General features: G+C 53.2%; 7 protein-coding genes across 7 annotated transcripts; 3 read left to right on the top strand and 4 right to left on the bottom strand.

Annotated features, from left to right (window-relative positions):
* Positions 1-1,036: 1,036 nt before the first annotated feature.
* On the top strand, positions 1,037-4,354 carry CCMA1212_010867 (uncharacterized protein; the record flags this gene model as incomplete). The annotated part of the gene is made up of 2 exons (XM_073707894.1): positions 1,037-1,422; positions 1,495-4,354. The coding sequence occupies 2 exons, from the start codon at positions 1,037-1,039 to the stop codon at positions 4,352-4,354; spliced, it is 3,246 nt and encodes a 1,081-aa protein (XP_073553610.1).
* Positions 4,355-4,951: 597 nt separating this feature from the next.
* Positions 4,952-5,831, top strand: CCMA1212_010866 (uncharacterized protein; the record flags this gene model as incomplete). Its single annotated transcript, XM_073707893.1, has 2 exons — positions 4,952-5,051; positions 5,128-5,831. The coding sequence occupies 2 exons, from the start codon at positions 4,952-4,954 to the stop codon at positions 5,829-5,831; spliced, it is 804 nt and encodes a 267-aa protein (XP_073553611.1).
* A 12-nt stretch (positions 5,832-5,843) lies between these two features.
* CCMA1212_010865 (Short-chain dehydrogenase) lies at positions 5,844-6,950 on the bottom strand (the record flags this gene model as incomplete). The annotated part of the gene is made up of 1 exon (XM_073707892.1): positions 5,844-6,950. The coding sequence occupies one exon, from the start codon at positions 6,948-6,950 to the stop codon at positions 5,844-5,846; it is 1,107 nt and encodes a 368-aa protein (XP_073553612.1).
* Positions 6,951-7,743: 793 nt separating this feature from the next.
* CCMA1212_010864 (uncharacterized protein) lies at positions 7,744-7,947 on the bottom strand (the record flags this gene model as incomplete). Its single annotated transcript, XM_073707891.1, has 1 exon — positions 7,744-7,947. The coding sequence occupies one exon, from the start codon at positions 7,945-7,947 to the stop codon at positions 7,744-7,746; it is 204 nt and encodes a 67-aa protein (XP_073553613.1).
* Positions 7,948-9,133: 1,186 nt separating this feature from the next.
* Positions 9,134-12,694, bottom strand: CCMA1212_010863 (DNA repair protein RAD5; the record flags this gene model as incomplete). Its single annotated transcript, XM_073707890.1, has 2 exons — positions 9,134-9,212; positions 9,270-12,694. 2 exons carry the CDS (start codon positions 12,692-12,694, stop codon positions 9,134-9,136), a joined length of 3,504 nt encoding a protein of 1,167 aa, XP_073553614.1.
* Positions 12,695-13,029: 335 nt separating this feature from the next.
* On the top strand, positions 13,030-15,071 carry CCMA1212_010862 (NADH dehydrogenase; the record flags this gene model as incomplete). The annotated part of the gene is made up of 5 exons (XM_073707889.1): positions 13,030-13,154; positions 13,244-14,152; positions 14,436-14,553; positions 14,629-14,660; positions 14,771-15,071. 5 exons carry the CDS (start codon positions 13,030-13,032, stop codon positions 15,069-15,071), a joined length of 1,485 nt encoding a protein of 494 aa, XP_073553615.1.
* A 668-nt stretch (positions 15,072-15,739) lies between these two features.
* On the bottom strand, positions 15,740-18,135 carry CCMA1212_010861 (Defective in cullin neddylation protein 1; the record flags this gene model as incomplete). The annotated part of the gene is made up of 5 exons (XM_073707888.1): positions 15,740-16,175; positions 16,237-16,414; positions 16,480-16,562; positions 17,661-17,704; positions 18,049-18,135. The coding sequence occupies 5 exons, from the start codon at positions 18,133-18,135 to the stop codon at positions 15,740-15,742; spliced, it is 828 nt and encodes a 275-aa protein (XP_073553616.1).
* Positions 18,136-18,688: the final 553 nt, after the last annotated feature.

The raw sequence follows: 18,688 nt of genomic DNA, 5'->3' as shown, positions 1-18,688 counted from the left end.
AATAATAGTCTTTATTAAAGTAAGCAACTCCTTTATAAATAATTTATTACTATTAAATCCTTTATAATCTAGCTTTATATAAATCTTAATTAATAAGTTATTAAGGATAAAGCCTATAGCTATTATATCCTTTTAATTTTAAGCACCCTTTACTTATAGTGTAGCTTCCTTATCTAGCCTAGGCTCTATGCCCTTAATAACGCCCTAGAGGCCTATAAGGGCTGTGTTAACTTTTAACGTCTAGAGCCATATATCCTAGTTATTAGCTCTTTATAATTATATAGCTGCTAGGAGAAAATTAGCCTTAAGGGCTTTAAGGGCCTTATTTACAGTATTAAAAGGTTATGTTATAATGTTTAATGGCGTTTTTTTAAATTCTTCCTTAAAATCTTCTTGCAGAGGGTTTAAAGATAAGGATCTCTTTAACATTAGCCTAATTAAATAGGATAAATAAAGCCTCTAAGCTCCTTAAAGTAGAAGAGGATAAAACAACCTTCTAGTCCTGACTTTAGGCGGAAAATTAGTTAAAATAAACATAATAACTTGTTAATGTTAAAAGTTATAAATATATAAAAAAAATAAGGTTAGAATTATAATTTAGCAGGTTATAAAAGGGCTTATAACCTATAGAATAAGTGAGCTTTATTAAGATTAAGAATATAACTTAATCTAGGCTAGGCTAGGCTATTAAAGAAGAAGGAAGGAAACAAACGGGATCCTATAGATCCTGGTGTTATAGGCTAATGGCCCTGACTGGCCAAGGCACGTGCCAGGGCACGTGCAACAAGTAGCACTTCTGTCAAGGATTTTGATTGCGGCCCAATGATAGAGTACATGCGCAGGGTGACCTGCATCTTCCAATCACCGTTTACCGCGTCAGAAGCTGAAGTCTGGCTTCAGGCATCATCTTCCCCGCCCCGATTCTCAGCCGTTTCCACCTCAATCATTCTTCCAAGCCGCCATCTCGCCCTATTGAAGGAGAATAGTCACCATCAAAATGTCTGGGCTTGAAGCTTTGTCGATGGTCTGCAGCATCATGCAGGTCATTTCCTTTACAAAAGAAGTCTTGACCGTCTGCAAAGATGTCTACGAGGGCCGTCCAACAACCGACAGCCAGATGGAAGAGAATGCGGCATCCATCGGGGTCTTGTTGGATGAGATGAATCACTCTGCTGGCTCTGTTCAGCAGCAAACCAAAGAAGAAAGAGAACTTCATGCGGTAGCTCAAAAGTGTAGCAAAGCCGCAGAAGAGCTACAGAAGGAGATCCGACAGGTTACCAAACACCAAAAGCCCGGGGACTACAGAATGGCTTTCATCGCCGGATATAAGTCCATCTTTGGTAAGAGGAAGATTTCAGGGCTTTACGACCAATTTTGCAAACATCAAAAGACTCTGGAGACACATATACTCGTCCGTTTATGGTGGGTCATTTTCCCATATCACAATCGTGATCGCAGTTGAGCAAACTGACACTGCTCTCTACTTAGTGCCAGGACCGATGCCATTGAGCTCCAGCGACATGAAGACTTCACTCAGCTTTCAGATATCATGAAACACTTCGTTTCTCAGGTGGCGGCAGGGCACACCGACATGGCCAATCTCATCACTCGAGATGGTCACCAGACAAGGCAGCAAATACAACTGATTGAGGACCACGTGAAGCAAGAGATCAACAATGTTCAGATGGAAGTGGTCAACGAAGCAAAGAGAGATCGTCTACTTCGCAGCCTGAAATATGAATCTATGAACTCTCGGCGTACTGGCCTCAAACCTGCTCACGAAGCAACCTATGTCTCGATATTCGAATCGCTTGATGCAAAGCCGCCTGACGCAGAGGCACTCAATACGGAGCACCCCAAAATCAGAAACAGTGTCGAGGTAGCATGGGAAGGCTTTATCGCATGGCTAACGTCCGAGAAACAAGTCTTTTGGATCCAAGGAAAGCCCGGCTCTGGAAAAAGCACGCTCTTGAAGTTTGTGCTTCAGCATGAGAAGACGCAAATGGGCGTCGACAGATGGAGGCCCAACACCGTGATCGTCTCACACTTTTTCTGGAAGCCAGGACACATCTTGCAAAAGGATCTCCGAGGGCTACTCTGCTCATTGAACCATCAACTGCTGTCCAGCGAACAGGCCCTTATTGGCCATGTGCTCTCGGAATTCGCCTTTGCCAGAGACCATGAAACGATAGGCGACTGGGAAATCGCTCAGTTGGAGTCAGTCTTTCATTGCATACTGAAACAGTGCAAGAAATCCATTTTATTCTTCATTGACGGTCTCGACGAAGCGACGAGGCCCGACGAGATCATTCGGTTACTTGATTCCCTTCTTGGTCGGCGAAATGTCAAGTTGTGCATTTCTAGCCGCGGCGAGGACGTCTTCCGACGAAAATTCTCCAAGTATGACGGATTCACACTTGAGGATTTGACCAGGGATGATATGCTGGAATTTGCACTGGCAGAAATCCCTGCTTCTTATGAGAGATATCCGTCAGAATTCTTGGAGGACTTGAGACGTCTGCTTATCGAGAAGGCTGAGGGTGTTTTTCTTTGGCTCGTCCTAGCAACTGAAAGTGTAAAGAGAGGGCTTCAAAACAACGATGATCAGGATACAATCCATTCACGCTTGAAACAGCTGCCGTCCGAACTTGAACAGCTTTATGCGGAGATGTGGGACAGACTGGGCCAAGACAAGGCCGTCTACCAACAAGAAGCAGCTCGATACTTCAGTTTGCTCATCGCAAATCAGGTCTTGCTTGAAGAATACGACCGAATCTTTCCTCACCAAGCCTTGCAATTCCCCCTGAATCCATTTCTTCTCATGCTTGACACAAACGAAACCTGGAAAAGAAAAATGCTCGATAAAAATCATCAGCCCGTGGTTTCGGACTTGAAGAATGAAGTTGCAAAAGTGGCATTCGGCATTCCTATCAAAACAGCTGGACTCCTTGTCAAGCGTGAGGCCAGCTTTTTTGCAAATCACCGTAGTTTGTGGCCAAGGCCGGAGTTCTTGGACCTCATAGAACATCTTTCCTGTGGGGTGGAATTCTTGCACAGAACGTTGCTTGACTTTTTCCTGCATTCCGAGGTCGGGAGAACCATGGTTGCACAAGGCCAGACAAGTTGCATAAAGTTGAGGCTTGCAACCATCATTCTGTGTCAACTTCGGACTACGCAGTATGACTCCCTGGCATGGCGTACTAAAAGAGCGGCTGTCAGTTGCCCAGTACACTATTGCGTCTGGATACTCGGCCAATTGTTGGCGGAAGATTCGACATCAAACAGCAACATGGTCCTTGACTTGCTGCATGATCTCGAGAGCCTCTTCGCAGCTGGCTTGATACCATGGGATGAACGACCAGACTGGTATCCTCCTCCACCTTTCGAACTCATGCTCATCAATTACCCCGTCTTCAAGGGGTTTCTACAATCGCATATAAAGAGCAGAGGTGCGTCTCACGCCACCCGCCTGCTCCGAGAAGCCATGCGAGGATACATGGCCGACAGCTGGAGAGAGGAGGTTTGGATGACTTTCGATATCCAAGAATCTCTCTCAACTGTGGGCGGTGACATTAATTCCACCGACATCTGTCTCTACGATGCATATTGGCATGTGGAGATAGGTCGTGGTGACATCTCAGTCCCAGTTTTTGAATTTGCGCCGTACGAATCGATACTGAGCGCTGTTATAAAAATATGTCATTGCCAGGTATTGACCGACGGCCGGTTAGCTGACGAGCATATGCGAAATCTGTTGGCTGCCTTGGAAAGAGCACCTGATTTAAACAAACGCACCTCTTTTATTTTGGGCACCAAATACCAGTACGGGGCGAGAGAGGGTAAAGTAACCCTTTCTGTATTCAACCCCCCCATAGATCAAATGGTGTCTCTTCGTACATTCGAAAGACGGAAGGATGAAACACTAGCGATCACACAAGCGACTATTGTAGCCGAAGTGAGTTTAGGGTATCTCGTCGAATATTTGTTCAAAGCAATGCCCTCTGCTCGGAAGAACAGCATGCCCTTGGTCGCTCACACTCAACGATTGCTGACGACGGAGAGTAGCAAGCCTTACGTTAGGGCTCGCTTTCTCGTCGAACATTGTTTAACCGCGTGGAATCCTGCAGCAAGGCATTGTTACCGGTTCATTGACAAAGACTTCGACGTTTTAGCTGATACCACTGTCAAAGAGGCTACGGTTGACACATTCGCTGAATACAAGATTAGCCTCGAGAAACTCGAAGGTTACCGTAACAAATGCGAGAGGGTTGATGGTTCTGCTTTATCTGTTCTCGCGGATGAGAGGCTTGGAGTATGTCGACTCGAGGACATGGGTATTAGGCCCTCTACTTGATTTGACCTCGTCGTTACGAAGGGCAGATTCTGGTTGAAAGTATGACCACTCGGACGTGGGTATCTGGATGTCTGGTGGTTCTCAGTCCTTATACTATTTCCTTACCTAGTAATGCCACAATACGTCCAATGATAAAGGCTATTCATTAATGCTGTTGTTCTATTCTTCTACTGTTACTGAGCCTCTTTGAATCACTGATTGGTGACGATATATAATGATAGCTCTACTTCAGTAAAGCTTAGAAGACTGCACAGGGAGTGATATGCTCAAACAATGGAGTAGTAGTGAGCCTAAAAGGTTAAGACAGCAGTCAACTCTATAAAGAGCCAGGATACGATGTGTGTCACGATAGTCCTCGGGTCAGATGCCTCGAAAGCGGATTACTCTAGGTCTGTCAGCCTATCATGAATGAGCTGCCCCCAAATAACAGCGACTGGCTTATTTCCTATTCCGGCAATAATCGCGGCTCCTCGACGATTCAGACGCGGAGTCAATCGGACCTCAGCCCCGGCTTTTAATCCCCGAAACTCCGGAAGCAAAAGCATCAACAGCGTTTTCACGGATACCACGAGCATTCAAAACACATGCAGAGTTACAATGGAAAGGCCGGGTGCACCAAATTTTAAGCCTCAATCACGGACCGGTGGTTCCGTCGAGAGACGCCGCTTGCAGAATCGTCGAGCGCAGCACAGCTACCGTAAGCCCTCATTCTTTCGTCACCTCCCCCCTGATTCTATAGCGTAGTTTGCAGAGAACTCATAAAGCTCCTACAGGCCTTCGAGAAGCAGCGAAAGCAAAACAAGACAAATGCATCATCACGCCAGCCCTCATGCAACATGGCAGATTTGTGCCATCTCAGCCGCCTCGTTCCGTAGCAGAACCGCGTCTTCCGTGCGGTGCTCACTTCGCATCGGCACACAACTCGATTCTCTCTGCTGACCACCGGCTTCTCACCCTTGTCCACAATAACATCATACGTGGACTCATTGCAAATGCAAATCTCTTCAGCTACTCGTGGAACACCATTTGCCAAGACGATTCGCTCTCAAGCTTTTGCGGAGGCAAGTCACCGTCACAATTAGCCCTACCAGCCAGTCTGCAGCCCACAGACCTACAGCAGAGAGAACTCCACCACCCATGGCTGGACTTGATCCCTTTCCCGCGCTTCCGTGACAACGTCCTTCGCAAGCTGGCATTCTCCACGGAATGGGACGAAACCGAGCTCTGTGAGGACCTTACTGGAGCCGGGCGCTTACAACTGAGCTGCAGTCGCCCGGGCTTCATGGTCTGGGGAGAAGACTCGTGGGACGCCAGAAACTGGGAGGTGACCGAGGAGTTTGCCCACAAATGGCACGGCGTGCTTGACGGATGCTGGGGCCTCGTTGTCTCTTCAAATGCCTGGCGCAAGAAACGAGGCGAAGCACAGCTCTGCATCAACCCTTTAACGACTACTTCTTCTTCCAGGCTGTCCGCGTGATACCTGAGCTGGCTACAACGACTCGGGGACCCCCAGCAACCTGCACGTATCCTTCCAGAGACCCTCCTCCACCTCCTCATCAAACGCAAACGCCGCGTATCCTCCGTCCATTGGCCCCAGATCCTCAGCAGCCTCCTTTCCATACGTGCAATTCTCCAGATAAATACCCCCTTTATCCTCCAAACACGACTCAATCGCCGCAAAGACGGTTGTGGCAGCGCCTTGCTCAGTGGACTTGAGCTCCTTCGCGTACCCCGGCGGCAAATCGACCGGCTTGCTATTCAGGGCGTCATACCTGTCCAGCATCGGAGTCTGAATCGTCCCCGGATGGACCGAAACAGCTCTGATCCCACGACCAGAGAAATGCCTATCGAGATAGTTGGCATGGTATATGACGGCCAGCTTCGACGTTGCGTAGGCAGACATGGGCTCGTACGGCGTCTTTTCAAAGTTTGGGTCTTCTTCGAGATGGGTTGGGAAGAGTCTGTGTCCGGTGGTGCTCAGATTGACGATGCGGGAGCGGCGGGATGGCGAGCCGCTTGCTTCGAGACGGGGGAGGAGGTGGTGGGTCAGGAGGAATGGTGCTACGTAGTTGATGCCCCAGTTGCGCTCTAGGCCGTCTTTTGTATGTCCGAATGGAATACCGGCGATTCCTGTATTTGCAAAATCATCATCAGGGGATAGAGCTGTTTGAGTGTAGCATAGTCGATCCTCACCGGCGTTGTTGATCAAGACGTTGATCGTTTCCGTCCTACCAAGAACCTCCCCCGCCGCCTGTCTCACAGACGAAAGAGAATCCATGTCCATATGCACGACCTCAATATCTTGGTACCGCATCCCCTCAACCGGAGGAATACTCGACACAATCCTGTCAATAGCTCGCCTCGACTTGGCGGCATCTCGTGCCGTGAGGAAGAGCTTCGCCCCCGTGGAGTAAAGGGCTCGAGCAGTCTCGTAACCGATGCCGGACGTTGCACCAGTCATGACAATAGTAAGCTTTGACAAAGGAGCTGCGTGGTTGTTGCCATGCTGGTACTCGTCTTGGACTATTTGGAGGGCACTTGGACGGGCGTCCCCAGGGCCGTTGCGGGAGGCATGAGCGGCGGCGTAACGATCCATTGTGTAAATTGTGTGAGCCAGAGATAGGAAGAGAAAATCCTCTGGTAGGATAGGGACCTTCTTTCCTCCAAAAAGAACTCACGACGAAAGCGTGCCGAATAAATACTTTTTCTTCATGACAGTGAGTTCCAACTCGCGCAGTCTGCTTATTGCCTAAATAGGAAATAATACAAACATCACCAGATCGCCATCAAGTTGCACTAAACTGCATACCTGCAAAGAGATCCACGCGCTTATAGGTATGACAAGCAAATAAGCTCTCGAAAACCTTCAGCATGGACAATCGGCGGCATCCACTATCGTCAAATTGAGTAACCAGACTCACTCCGTCGCCATGAGACTTGCCTCCTCGACATGCCTAAACGAGCCAAGTCCCCTTCACCACGTCAGAACTCTATGACTCCAGACGCGTCGATCCATCGATCTGCCGCCGATATAATACGTTAAGCATCATACTTGAGCTTTACTTTGACTTACTCCCCTTCCGTATCGCAGTACACACAATATCACGAAAGCCAACTCGGCACTTGTTCTCCAGAACGGACTTGCGTCGGCAAGCCACAGTGTATTAGTTGTATCATTTTTTATCATCGTATGAATAATCGCTTGAATCAATAAATCTCATCTCCATCAACCCATTACATCTCGTTCCAATCCAATCCAGCCTATCATGCCCATCTCGTATCCCCTCGTCTCGTCTCTGAGACCTAACCACAAAACTCCAATCAGCAACCCAACTTCCTCTCAAATTTCAACCACCCCCATCACAAATAGCAGGAAAAATCTCACCACTTCAAAGAGCCTGGCAAATTCCCATAGCAGACTTGCTATCAGCCCCCGGCGCAAGCAAGCAAATCTGGCCGAAAGGGCACCCAATCACATTCCCCTTTGTCTCGCCGCAGACGAGCTTTCCGTCGACGGTGGGAGCCGGAGCCGGAGCGGCAAGCGTGAGGCCGGCCAGCGCGGCGACGAGAAAGGTGAGACCGGTGAACTGCATGTTGGGCGGATTCGAATTACACGATTCGATTAGAGAGATGTGGTGTATGGTTTTCGTTTCTGAGGAGACCTCGGTAAGGACTGTGTATGTCTGTATGTCTAAATGAGCGACTGAACGTTGTGGAAAAGCAAAAAAGAGAATCTTCTTTCCTCTCCTTTCCGCGCACATCCGGGGTATCGACTGTATTTATTACACCCCGTTCACCCCAGCTAAACAAACGACTAACATCCCCCGTAAAGCTCCTAGTTCTCGTAAAAAAAAAAAAAAAAAAAAGGAGTCTGCTAGGCCCCCCAGCCCAAGCCACTCGTATTCCTTTGATGAGCCCATTCAATCGCAAAGCTCAGACGAGGGCATCTCTCTCACCCACATAAAGCTACAGGGTCCTAACAGGGGACAGGTCACCTTCGTAATGGGCTGAGGGACCCCTGGGCCGGTAATTTCGGGTGCTACTAATTTCGAGGCTTGGCCCTGCCGGCCCCGCCCCTCTTGGGACCAGGGGGGGACCCCTGGATGGCGTCTGTCGGTGGACGTTGTGTAACGACGCATTGCACTCATTTCACTTTCACCACCGACACAGCAAAGGATTCATGACATAGTAGAGGTATAACGGAAGAACATCACCGGAGAGAAAGCAACCAGTCACGCCTCAAACAGCCAAATCCCAACCCCATCGCCTGGCCTTGAGACAACCCTAGAGAAAGTCATATCGACCAGAAAGCCTCACCGTGGACGGCTGTGGAGTCTCTCCCGTATGCCGCAATGATCACCCTGCCCCATGATGCACCGCTCCATGACCGTTGCAGCAACACCGGAAAGATGCCCGCATGTCACGTTCAGATAGCAAACTTTGGATGCCACACTTTGTTGGCAGCTGATGCTTCCAGGGTCCTCTTCACCCCAGCCCATATGCACCGTAGTATTTTCTACCCCAGACAGGGCCCATATCTCTGCTTGACTCGACCTCCACGTCTATCTGTTTCCGTGATCGAGCGAAATTGCTCAAATGCCATGACCGGCCAATCATATATACACTCTTTTCCCCATCATATGCCATGCCGTCTAAACAGAAATGATCCCATGCCTCCGATTCTTCAAGCAAACCCATGCGCCATAGAATGAGACCGTCACACAAGCGGTAGCCACCGCAGTACTCCATCCCCCGAACCGTGTCCTGTTGTTGTGTCGTCTAGCTGAGGAGTTCTTTAATGTCCTCGATCCGCTGCAGCTTCTTCTCCTCATCGCTCATCATGCCCAGTGACGTTGCGCTGCAGATCTAGTTAGTCTCGTAGACCGTGAAACAGATGTCCTCCGTCAGCACTCACATGAATTTCTTCCTGTCCTGAATCTTGAGCATCCTCTCCTCCACAGTCCCCCTCACAATGAACCTCTTGACCACCACCTCATCTTGCTGCCCAAGTCTGTGCACCCGGTCAATCGCCTGCAGCTCGACGGCAAAACTCCACCAGGGATCCATCATGAACACGCGCCCCGCGCTCGTGAGATTCAGGCCCACGCCCCCAGCGCGCAGACTCATCAGCATCACCACGAAGCCCTTGCTCTCTGTAAACTGCTGCAGCACCGCCGCTCGGGCCCGCTGCGTCATGCTGCCGTCGAGACGCAGGAACTTGATGTTGAAGCGCGTGAGGGCAGTTTCGATCAACGACAAAAACGACGTAAACTGTGAAAAGACAATGGATTTCATGTTGGGCCGCTCCCGTCGCAGTGCCCGGAGCTCCGATATCAGCGCAGCAATCTTGGCCGATGACGAGTTCAGACCGAGTCGTTGAAGGCTGTATCGAGGCTTTGCCGAAGCAAACGCGTCGTCGCTATCATCGTGGCGCACAACCTCGAACAGGTCTCGCTGGTTGAGCGGTGCGCGGCAGTTGAAGCACCTCGGTACCCTGGCGTGATCTGTCTCGTGCTTGATAAAGTCCATCAGGCACTTTTTGCAAGCAGAGTGCCAGCATCCAGTCACAATCTGCTCATTCATCGGCTCGTCAAAGCAAAGCGGGCATTCCTTTTCGGCTTCGTTCCGAATCTCGTCCAGCGCGTGCGCCCCGTACGTCTGCTTGTCCTTGGAGGCTTCGTCTGTGATGGCGGTAAATTGAGTGATGAGCGATTCGAGGTCCATGTCGTCGCCCAAGCCCGTGACCGCATCGGCCGCGGCGCCAGCCTCTTCCTCGTCGGCGACAATGTCCTTGTTACGGACCAGAACAGGATGGCAGCACGACTGACGGAGCCGCAGAATCTGGGCAAAGATGGTCGTGAATGCCTTGAGCACTGTTCCGGCCTCGACATTCTTGGTAAGCGTCTTCTTGGCCTTGTTGAAGATGTGGTCGTAGATGTCTCGCTCTGGCTTTGACATTTCCACCTCAACAATCTCAATCTGCTTCGGGGGCAGCTGCACCAGTGGCTGGCCGTCTGGCGTCTTCATGTCCTTGGTTCTCCTGGTCACCAATGGCTCCAGGACGGTCTGCACCACGTCCAAGGCGCGCACAAAGTCGCCAGATTCAAACGGCACGGTGATGAACGTCTTCCAGAACGAAAAGTTGTTCCACGGCTCAACGCCTAGGAAACGTACCAAGCTAAATAGGTCTTCCAGTCTGTTGACGATGGGGGTGCCCGTCAGCGCCCATCGATGGTCGGCCGAGATCTCGTAGCACGCTCGCGCCGTCTTGGATGTTCTGTTTTTGATATAGTGCGCCTCGTCGAGAATCACGCGGAAGAACTTGAGGGAGAAGATGCCGTTATGGAAAGACCTGTCGCCGTTCTTCGCGGCGATGCTGGTGAACTCTGACAAAACAACCCCGTAGCTGGTAATAACCAGGTCTGGAGCGCTGGAGCCACAGCAAAGAGCCTGCAGATTCACTGCCTTTTCAGCACCATAGTAGAGCTGTATCTTCATGCTGCCCGCCACGGAAGCCTTCTCGGCCTCGCTATACCATTGTGATAGCAGGGACATCGGGGCAACCACCAGCGTTGTACGAGGCGCATCCAACACATTTGAGGAATTCTTGCCCAAGCGCTGGAGCTGGCTCAGTCCGTCCATGGAGGAGAGTCTGGAATGTTGAGAAGCCTCGGAGCGGTGCGTGTGAATCAGACTGAGCATCTGGATCGTCTTTCCCAGCCCCATCTCATCAGCAAGGATGCCGCCGAGACAGTGCTGCTCTTGAACCGGAAAGTCCAAGGAGAGATCGCCAGAGTACGGGTTGACGTAAAACTTGGACTGTCCCTCTACCGCAGGAAGGTCCTTGTCGTCGACATCTTTGACGGGCCACACATATTCCTCCCATAGCGGATGCATCGAGGGCTCCCTATGGCTCTTTTCATCCTTTTCCTTGGCCATCATCCAGTGAAGGGATTGCTTCTGATATGGGCGAAGCGTCATGGCAAATGTGCTTGCTGGCTCAGCTTCCGGCATGTTGAAGTCGAATGTCTGGGCCTTTTTGTACAGCGCGTCGAGCTGGTCCTGTTCGAGCTCCTCTCCTTCTTCCGGCTCTTCAGATGGTGATGAGTTTCCAGATTCCTTATTACCATTCGCAACCGCCTTCTTGGAGTCCTTTTGCTTCTGCTCGTCCATCTCGGCGGCTTGGAGAAGCCCTGACCTCCCATCTTTCGCAGCGGCGTTGGCGACGACGGGCTGCAGGTTAATCTCTTGAAACAGCCTGACCAGGGCAACCTGCCTCAGTCGAAGTTCCTTCTCTTGCGCTGTTTCGGTCTGTTGTTCGAACCACGTAGCTGAGGCATCGGTTGCAGGGGTGAAGCCTCGGTCGACAAAGGCAGAGTCGAGCAGGAAGCACCGTAGCTGGAGGAATACCGTGTCGTTTGTTCGCGCACGCTCCGGGCAGTATACGCATGTTCCCTCAAACTTGCAAATCTTCTGGTCCATCAGCGTCGACACCCAATTGGCCGTGTCTTTTGCCAGACGTCCAATTTCCTGGCCCCTCTGGTTCGTAAATCGCACGATGACGTCGACTCGTCTCGAGGCAGCCGTGTTTGTTTTCGCCGGGGTAGGAGGAGCTCCCAGTCGAGGCTTTGTCTTTGGCGGCAGGGGAGGCTGTATCTTTTGCCGCTCGATCCTGACGGCTTCACCATGTCTCAAGAGGTTCGTGCCACTTCTGGTAGCCCATCCCTCGACGCCAAAAGCGCCCACGTATCGTGCGGATGGCATATTGCGTCGGATGGGAAGCGGCGACGGCTGGCTCGGGCCATCCGTCGACTGTGTCCGGCTCAAGCTAGTAGATGCGGGCATCGATTTCGTCATGAGTTTCTTGTAGGTGCCGTCAAAGTACATGTTGACGGCCCGCTCGAGGTTGTTGCCGCAGTGTTGCTGGATCGTACGCAGGATGTTGGTCGCAACTTTGCCTCCGACAAAGCTCTCAAACATGTCTCGATCGAAAGTCACGGCGGAAGACTCGTGCTGGGTTGAAGGTTCATTCGACGTCGTCTGCTCCTGGCCTGAGGCTGCCGATTCCTCTGAAGCAGCGCCATTCTCGCCATGGCCCGAGGCGCTCCGAATGATGCTCCGTCTAGTTTCCGGGTCCCAGTCGTCGACATCCTCCTCCTTCTTCGGTGTCACTTCGTCCTCGTCATCCTCCCCCTCCGCCTGGAAGAACCGCCTCGGCTCGAGCGACGAGCTGTACTCGCGCTTCGGGCTGAACGCCACCGGATCGGACGAAGGCTCATCGGGGTCCTTGAAGAATCTGCGCCTCTTCACCGGCGGCTCCTGCGAGGATCCCAGCTCCATCTGCAAAAGCCCAGCACGTCAAAAAGAAGCCGTGACAACGCATCTGGCAGCCAAATCGGCCGGGAGACGCGCCTCGTCTCGGCCAGGTCGCGAAGCGTGTATAGAGGTCACATGACCGCGTCATCCCACTTAAAGAGGGCCCCGCATTTGGCCGTCGGAGTAATAGGCTGGCCAATCACGAGCTGCCCATATCTGAGCATTGAGAACGCAGCTTCTTTCGTTACTGAAAGCGAACCATAAAAAAATAGCGGCCAATGCAATGCGACTCTCGCCGAGGCATCACCACGATGGTGGCAACCGACTGACGAGTCTCGGGCTGTGAATTTCGTGGCTGCATGCATCGTCCCAGCATTCTCGGCAATGGCCCGAAAAGGCTCGTCTCAGCTCCTCGGGGCTGTCGCGGCATCGTGACCGAGACCGACGTCGAGTCAGCTCGGCGATACTGCTTGAAGCAGCTTCAGTATGGCCTCCTCTCCCCCCCAAATCTAGATGGCCTTATCACTGCTGGCACAGCCCTTCTAACACGCAATTGGTTCGTCCCGTCTGCAGGGCAAGCGACTACGATGCTCACCTCATCCGCCGCTTCATGCCGCCTCCCGTCCAGGACACGTACGCGGCCCTGCGCGCGCTCAACCTCGAGCTCGTCCGGCTGCCCGAGATGGTGTCGAACCCGACCATCGGCGCCATGCGCGTCAAGTTCTGGCACGACGCCATCGACAGGACCTTTGCCGGGCAGCCCCCGCGCGAGCCAATCTGCATCTTGCTGCACAAGGCCCTGCGCGATCTGGAGCAGCGGACCGGCGGCGTTGGCGGCTCGACGTCGTCGACCAAGAGCATGAAATTCTGGGTCTCGCGCCTGATCCGCACGCGCGAGAGGCACATGGACAATCGGCCCTTCGCGACCCTGGCCAGCCTGGAGGACTACGCCGAGAACACGTACTCGACCATCATGTATGCGACTCTGGCATCCATGCCGCTGCGGTCCATGCACGTGGACCACCTGGCCAGCCATATCGGCAAGGCGTGTGGCATCGTCGCGGTGCTGCGGGGGGTGCCCGTCCTCGCCGCGCCCCCGCAGCCCGTCAGGTCGCCCTCCGGCGTCGAGACCCCGAGCCGCAGCCAGGCCCTGCTGCTGCCCCTCGACGTCATGGCCGAGGAGGGTGTCAAGGAGGAGCAGGTTTTCCGCCAGGGCCCCAGCGCGCCCGGCCTGCAGGACGCCATCTTCAAGGTGGCCACGCGCGCCAATGACCACCTCATCACGGCGCGGGAGATGCTCAAGCGGTTGAAGGCGGGGCAGGACCCGGGTCACGAGTTTGAGCACCAGGGCGAGGGCGAGCACCACTATGTCGACGAGGAGAGCGATGCCGCGCGGGATGTACGGAGAGGCTTTGGCGTCCTGCTGGAAGCCGTGCCGGCGGCCCAATGGCTGCTGAGCCTGGAAAAGGCCAACTTTGATCCGTTTGCCGTCAGAGCGGGCGGATGGAGGCTGCCGTGGGGGGTCTGGCAGGCTCTGTCCAAGGAGAGGATATAGCCAGACAGCGCATACTGGACACATTTGTAGAACTGTAACAATAACATGTAACTATATCAACGTCTTCTATCGTATACCGTGGAGTCAATTGTATCTCGGTGAATCCTTTTCCGTGGGACGGCCAAATGCAGAATTCCGTACTTGAACTCCGTCTCCATGCGGTAGTTCCGTCACCACCAACCCACCTTCACCACGGCAAAACCTCGGCAGTTTATCCGGCTTAGAATTTCAACACCATCCCGCAGAGTCGCATGTCCCTCCCCAAATCCATTCTCCAGAACCGCTTGTAGGTGCCGTCGCAACGATGCTCTACGAATTAATAGCCATTGTGAGTCAATCCAGTCACCAATCTTAAGCAGGTATATCCTCGTTCTATCAAACAGCCTGCTAATCACCATTCTAGGTCCGACCGGGCAACCTCACCGAGGTAAAAGAGTACGTCAACACCTAACTCAACCTCAAACCTCAATCCCAACCCATCAGCTTCACCTCTCCTCCAAGTCGACTCCCCCATCTCAAACAAACCCCCCTAACGTTCGAATTAGAATCGCCCAAACAGTAGGCTCCCTCGTCCTCCGCAACGGCGGCGTCATCCGCGGCCTCTCCAACTGGGGCGTCTTCTCCCTCCCCAAGCCCGTCTCCGTCCACCAGATGAAGCACACCCACGGCCACTACTTCGTCATGCGCTACGACTCCTCCGCCGCCGTCCACCACGACGTCCGCTCCACCCTGCGCCTCGAGCCGCGCATGATCCGCGCCGCGCACGTCAAGCTCGGCGACGGCAAGCTCGAGACCGTCTCCAGGTTCGGGCCGCCGAGGTGGAGGACGCAGGGGAGTGAGGCGTGAGGGATGAATGAACGGGCAAAGGGAAGGGAAGAGTGTCACGGCGACGACTAATTGCGTTATCTTCACGCAAAGATGGGGGATCGAGTGAATCAAGACCGGCTATTAGAGGTGTGCATACATACGGGTGCACCTTGTGTAAGATTATGATCATGTCCAAAAAAGAGGAAGCGCCAACATGCAAGGGGAACATCTCAACGCTTGGCGACGAAATTGGTGGACGAAAAGGAGCATCTGAGCATCCGATATACTCTGTACATATCCTTGGATGCCTGCATGGGAAACGACAAATGCCACAGGGTTGAAGACGACGATAGACGGCTCTTCGAAAGGATAGCTATGCTTTAGTAGGTAGGGTATGGATAAAAATAACAACAAAGCCTGCCAATTCCAATTCAAGTCGACCCATGGGTTCTTTAATTGTCGCTCAAAAATCTATGCCATCGCAGGATCCAGAGGTCCAGAGGCCCAGGGGCTGGATCGCCATGGTCAGTCTCATCAAGTAAGCCCTCTGGCATCATAGCCAGCCTGTCCTCCTTCAACCTTCAAACATGGCGCACCTCGTATGAGCCTGCGTACTAAAGACGAGGCCCTTATCCATTCTCAAAATGGTAAATCGATACGTAGTGGTTCCAGGCAGTTGTTGTATGTCGTCCTCGGGACCCAAGGCCTCATTGGCCATCGACGTCCATCGTCTCGGGCTTTCCGATGCCTCTCTGCCTGCACCACTGGACAAAGTCGTCAATAACGCTCGGCCACGCGCCATCCTCGCTCCAAAAGGACAGTGATTCGTCGTTGAGGCTCTTCAGGGCAAATTCCAGGATCATGTTCCACATATCCCGGTTGACAGATCGAGTCCACTTCTCGCCCAGGAACGTCTTCCACAGCTCCAGCCAGTCGTGTTTGCCCTTCCAAACCAGGCCAGGGGCTGAGAACAGCATGCTCCAGTAGATGAGGGCATTGTCCAGGGCCAGGGCCTTTTGGTCCTTTTCTCGGCCGGCGACGAATGCGTATCTGTACACCTTCTTGAACAGCGCCGCATCACGCGACAGGTTGGAGATGAGACTCCGTACATGTTTGGCGTGCTCTTGATGCGACGCCTCGACCCTGCGAATGGTAAGTATGGCAGTTTTAGATACCAATGACCCGTTTCCTTCCCAAAACCTACCCGCTTGATTTCCAGCCATTGATGTAACCTTCTCTGGTAATTTCGCCCACGCTCGGAGCCTGCAGCAGCTCCAGCACGACGAATAACTCGGCGTTTTCTAAGCTGATGTTGAGCTTCTCGCCAAGGTAGTTCATGGTCGACTCCAGCTCCAGCTGGTCCTTTTCGTCGTTTTCGTCATCTAAACAGGGGTTGGTCGGTAAGCCTAAGAAAAGAAGTCGTTTGGGAAGAAGCATCAGAGCTTACCCCTTAATGAGTCAAATAGGGTATCCAACTTCGCATCCAGCGGAGACGGTCCTTTGCCTTCGTTCGCCGTGTTCATGAAATACCTGGATACAGGACGTTAGCAGCTGCCGCCGAGCAGGCCGTGCATCGAGTTGCTGTGGTTTGGCAGAGAAAGGAACGAAGTATGCAACGCCACCGCTAAGCAGCAAGTTGCCATGGTCATCTCGACCAGCGCAGACTCCTCCTCCCCTTTGTGCAGATCATGATGCCCCGTCCCGAAGGCCCAGCCAGGCGTGGATGAAATGTACCGTCCAGAATGATCCTTGGCAGAGCCATCTGCGCCGTCCTTTTCCCGCTTCTTCTTAGATAGCCAGAGGGGGACGGCCTTTGCGACCTTGGACGGCAGATGCTGTTTGACGCCCTTCCAACCTAGCATCATTCCGGGCCCGACGCACGGGATGCATGCGTCCCGGAGTGCTGGGTCGTTGTCGTCGTCGCCGCCTTGTTAGTCGGTCCGGAGTAAAGCACTTAGTCGGCAGGCCGGATGTTGCCGATGCGTGCAGATCGCCAGATCTTGGATTCGGAGTAAACGGAAAAATGCGAGGCGTCCTCTCAGTCAACGACGAAGTGGCTGCAGCAGACCGAGCAGCAGACCGAGGGGCTGAAGTACGAGGACGGCGGCGAGGGTGCAGGTTGACGCAAGTCTCCAACAATGGCACACGGCGGCTTCGGTGTCGATTAGACGAGGGCTCCTTAGAGTCTGGGCACGCCGGCGAGCCAGTGAAATGTGCTCAGTATAGACGCTCAGAGGCATCCGGAAGCCAGCAATTGGAATACACTCTTGCAAGGTAGCATCTTGGCATGCTGTCGCTTTCTGACGTCTCTGTTTCAGTAGCATCGGCGGCACTCGGCCATACTCTGGTGAGTGTCCGACAAGACGGGCGGGCTTCGCCTTAGTGGGACCCCCACAAGCAATCCACACCGATAACAACATTGGAAGCCTGGCGATGCATCATCTCACAGCGAAATTGTCCGAGAAGCGCCGTGGAAAGTCTGATTCGAGGAATATCCGGCGGCCAGGAAAGGGACGGGGAGGGGGCTAGCAAATCGGGAAAACGAAGGCGGAGATTTGAGGCTCGCAAGGGGACAGAGAGCGCAAAGGGACGGGGGGGGGCTTTGTGAGTATGAATGCCAGCACTTACGCATCCACGGCTTCCTCGAGCTTGTAGCCAGTCGACTTGAGATACTGCCCACACTCTCACGTCAGTGACCGAACTCGCGGGTTGCAGAACATGGAAGCACCGCATCGGGATGCACGATTGCTTTGCCGTGGGCCCGGCCTCCCATCCAGCAGGCACCGAAAGCCGAGAGGGTCGGCAAACAGGGTCAGCCTCAAGCCAGCCTCAAGCCCCGATTTAATCCCGGCCCATTGATCCGGGGATGAGCCCAAGCGAGACGCAGCCGCGGGACGTGTCAGGTCTGCTTGGGGCATGGAGGGGAGGGGAGATACGCGTTGGGCTCGGCCGGGCCACCAGCAAGGACGGCAAGCACCCAGGGCAAAAGCAACGTTTTCTTGGTTATCTGACGTACCCGAGTCGCCTGCCGCTCCGTAACCCCAGTGAGGCTGACAAACTGCGCAAGCAGCACCTTTTGTTGCGCCGACGAAGGGGGAGGCATTGTGACGAGAAGAGGAAGGTCGACGAGCGTTGGCTGCTTTTGCCGGGTCACACGAGGACCTTTGGGCGTCGGTCGATATGCGGTGATGAGCTGGAGCTGTCGAGTAAAGCCTTCGAAGCACCGAGTCACCGCGTGCCGGGCGTCGCGGGCGTCGTGGGCGTTAACGTCGTAGGTCTAGCGTATCGGGAGAGACCGTTGCCTGCGGGAGATGAGGTTCGCTATTGGCGAGCGTATTGATTGCGCGTTGTCGTCGTGGAAAGGTCGCTTGACGAGTCGCAACGTTGGAATCGGTGGCGGAAAGCTGCTGTGCACGAGGGCAGCTGCAGACGACGAGAGTGAGACAGCAGCTGGTTGAGAGCTCCTGTCCAATGCGGGAGAAGTAAAAGAGGGTAGAGCAGAAGAAATCGCGCGGTGGCGGGGGATTGAGAGAAGACTCGGAGCTTGTTGGTTCTGCTTGGGTTTGGCAGAGAGCAGAGGAGCGGGTTTGAGTCGACAGGCAAGGTTGCGATGGTGGGGTTCCGGTGTTTGGGCAGCTAAGAGGTACCGCTGGGGC

Source organism: Trichoderma ghanense, assembly GCF_004382785.1.
Source record: "Trichoderma ghanense strain CCMA-1212 chromosome Unknown scaffold_34, whole genome shotgun sequence".
NCBI classification, from domain to species: domain Eukaryota; kingdom Fungi; phylum Ascomycota; class Sordariomycetes; order Hypocreales; family Hypocreaceae; genus Trichoderma; species Trichoderma ghanense.
This window is presented reverse-complemented; position numbering and strand designations above follow the sequence as displayed.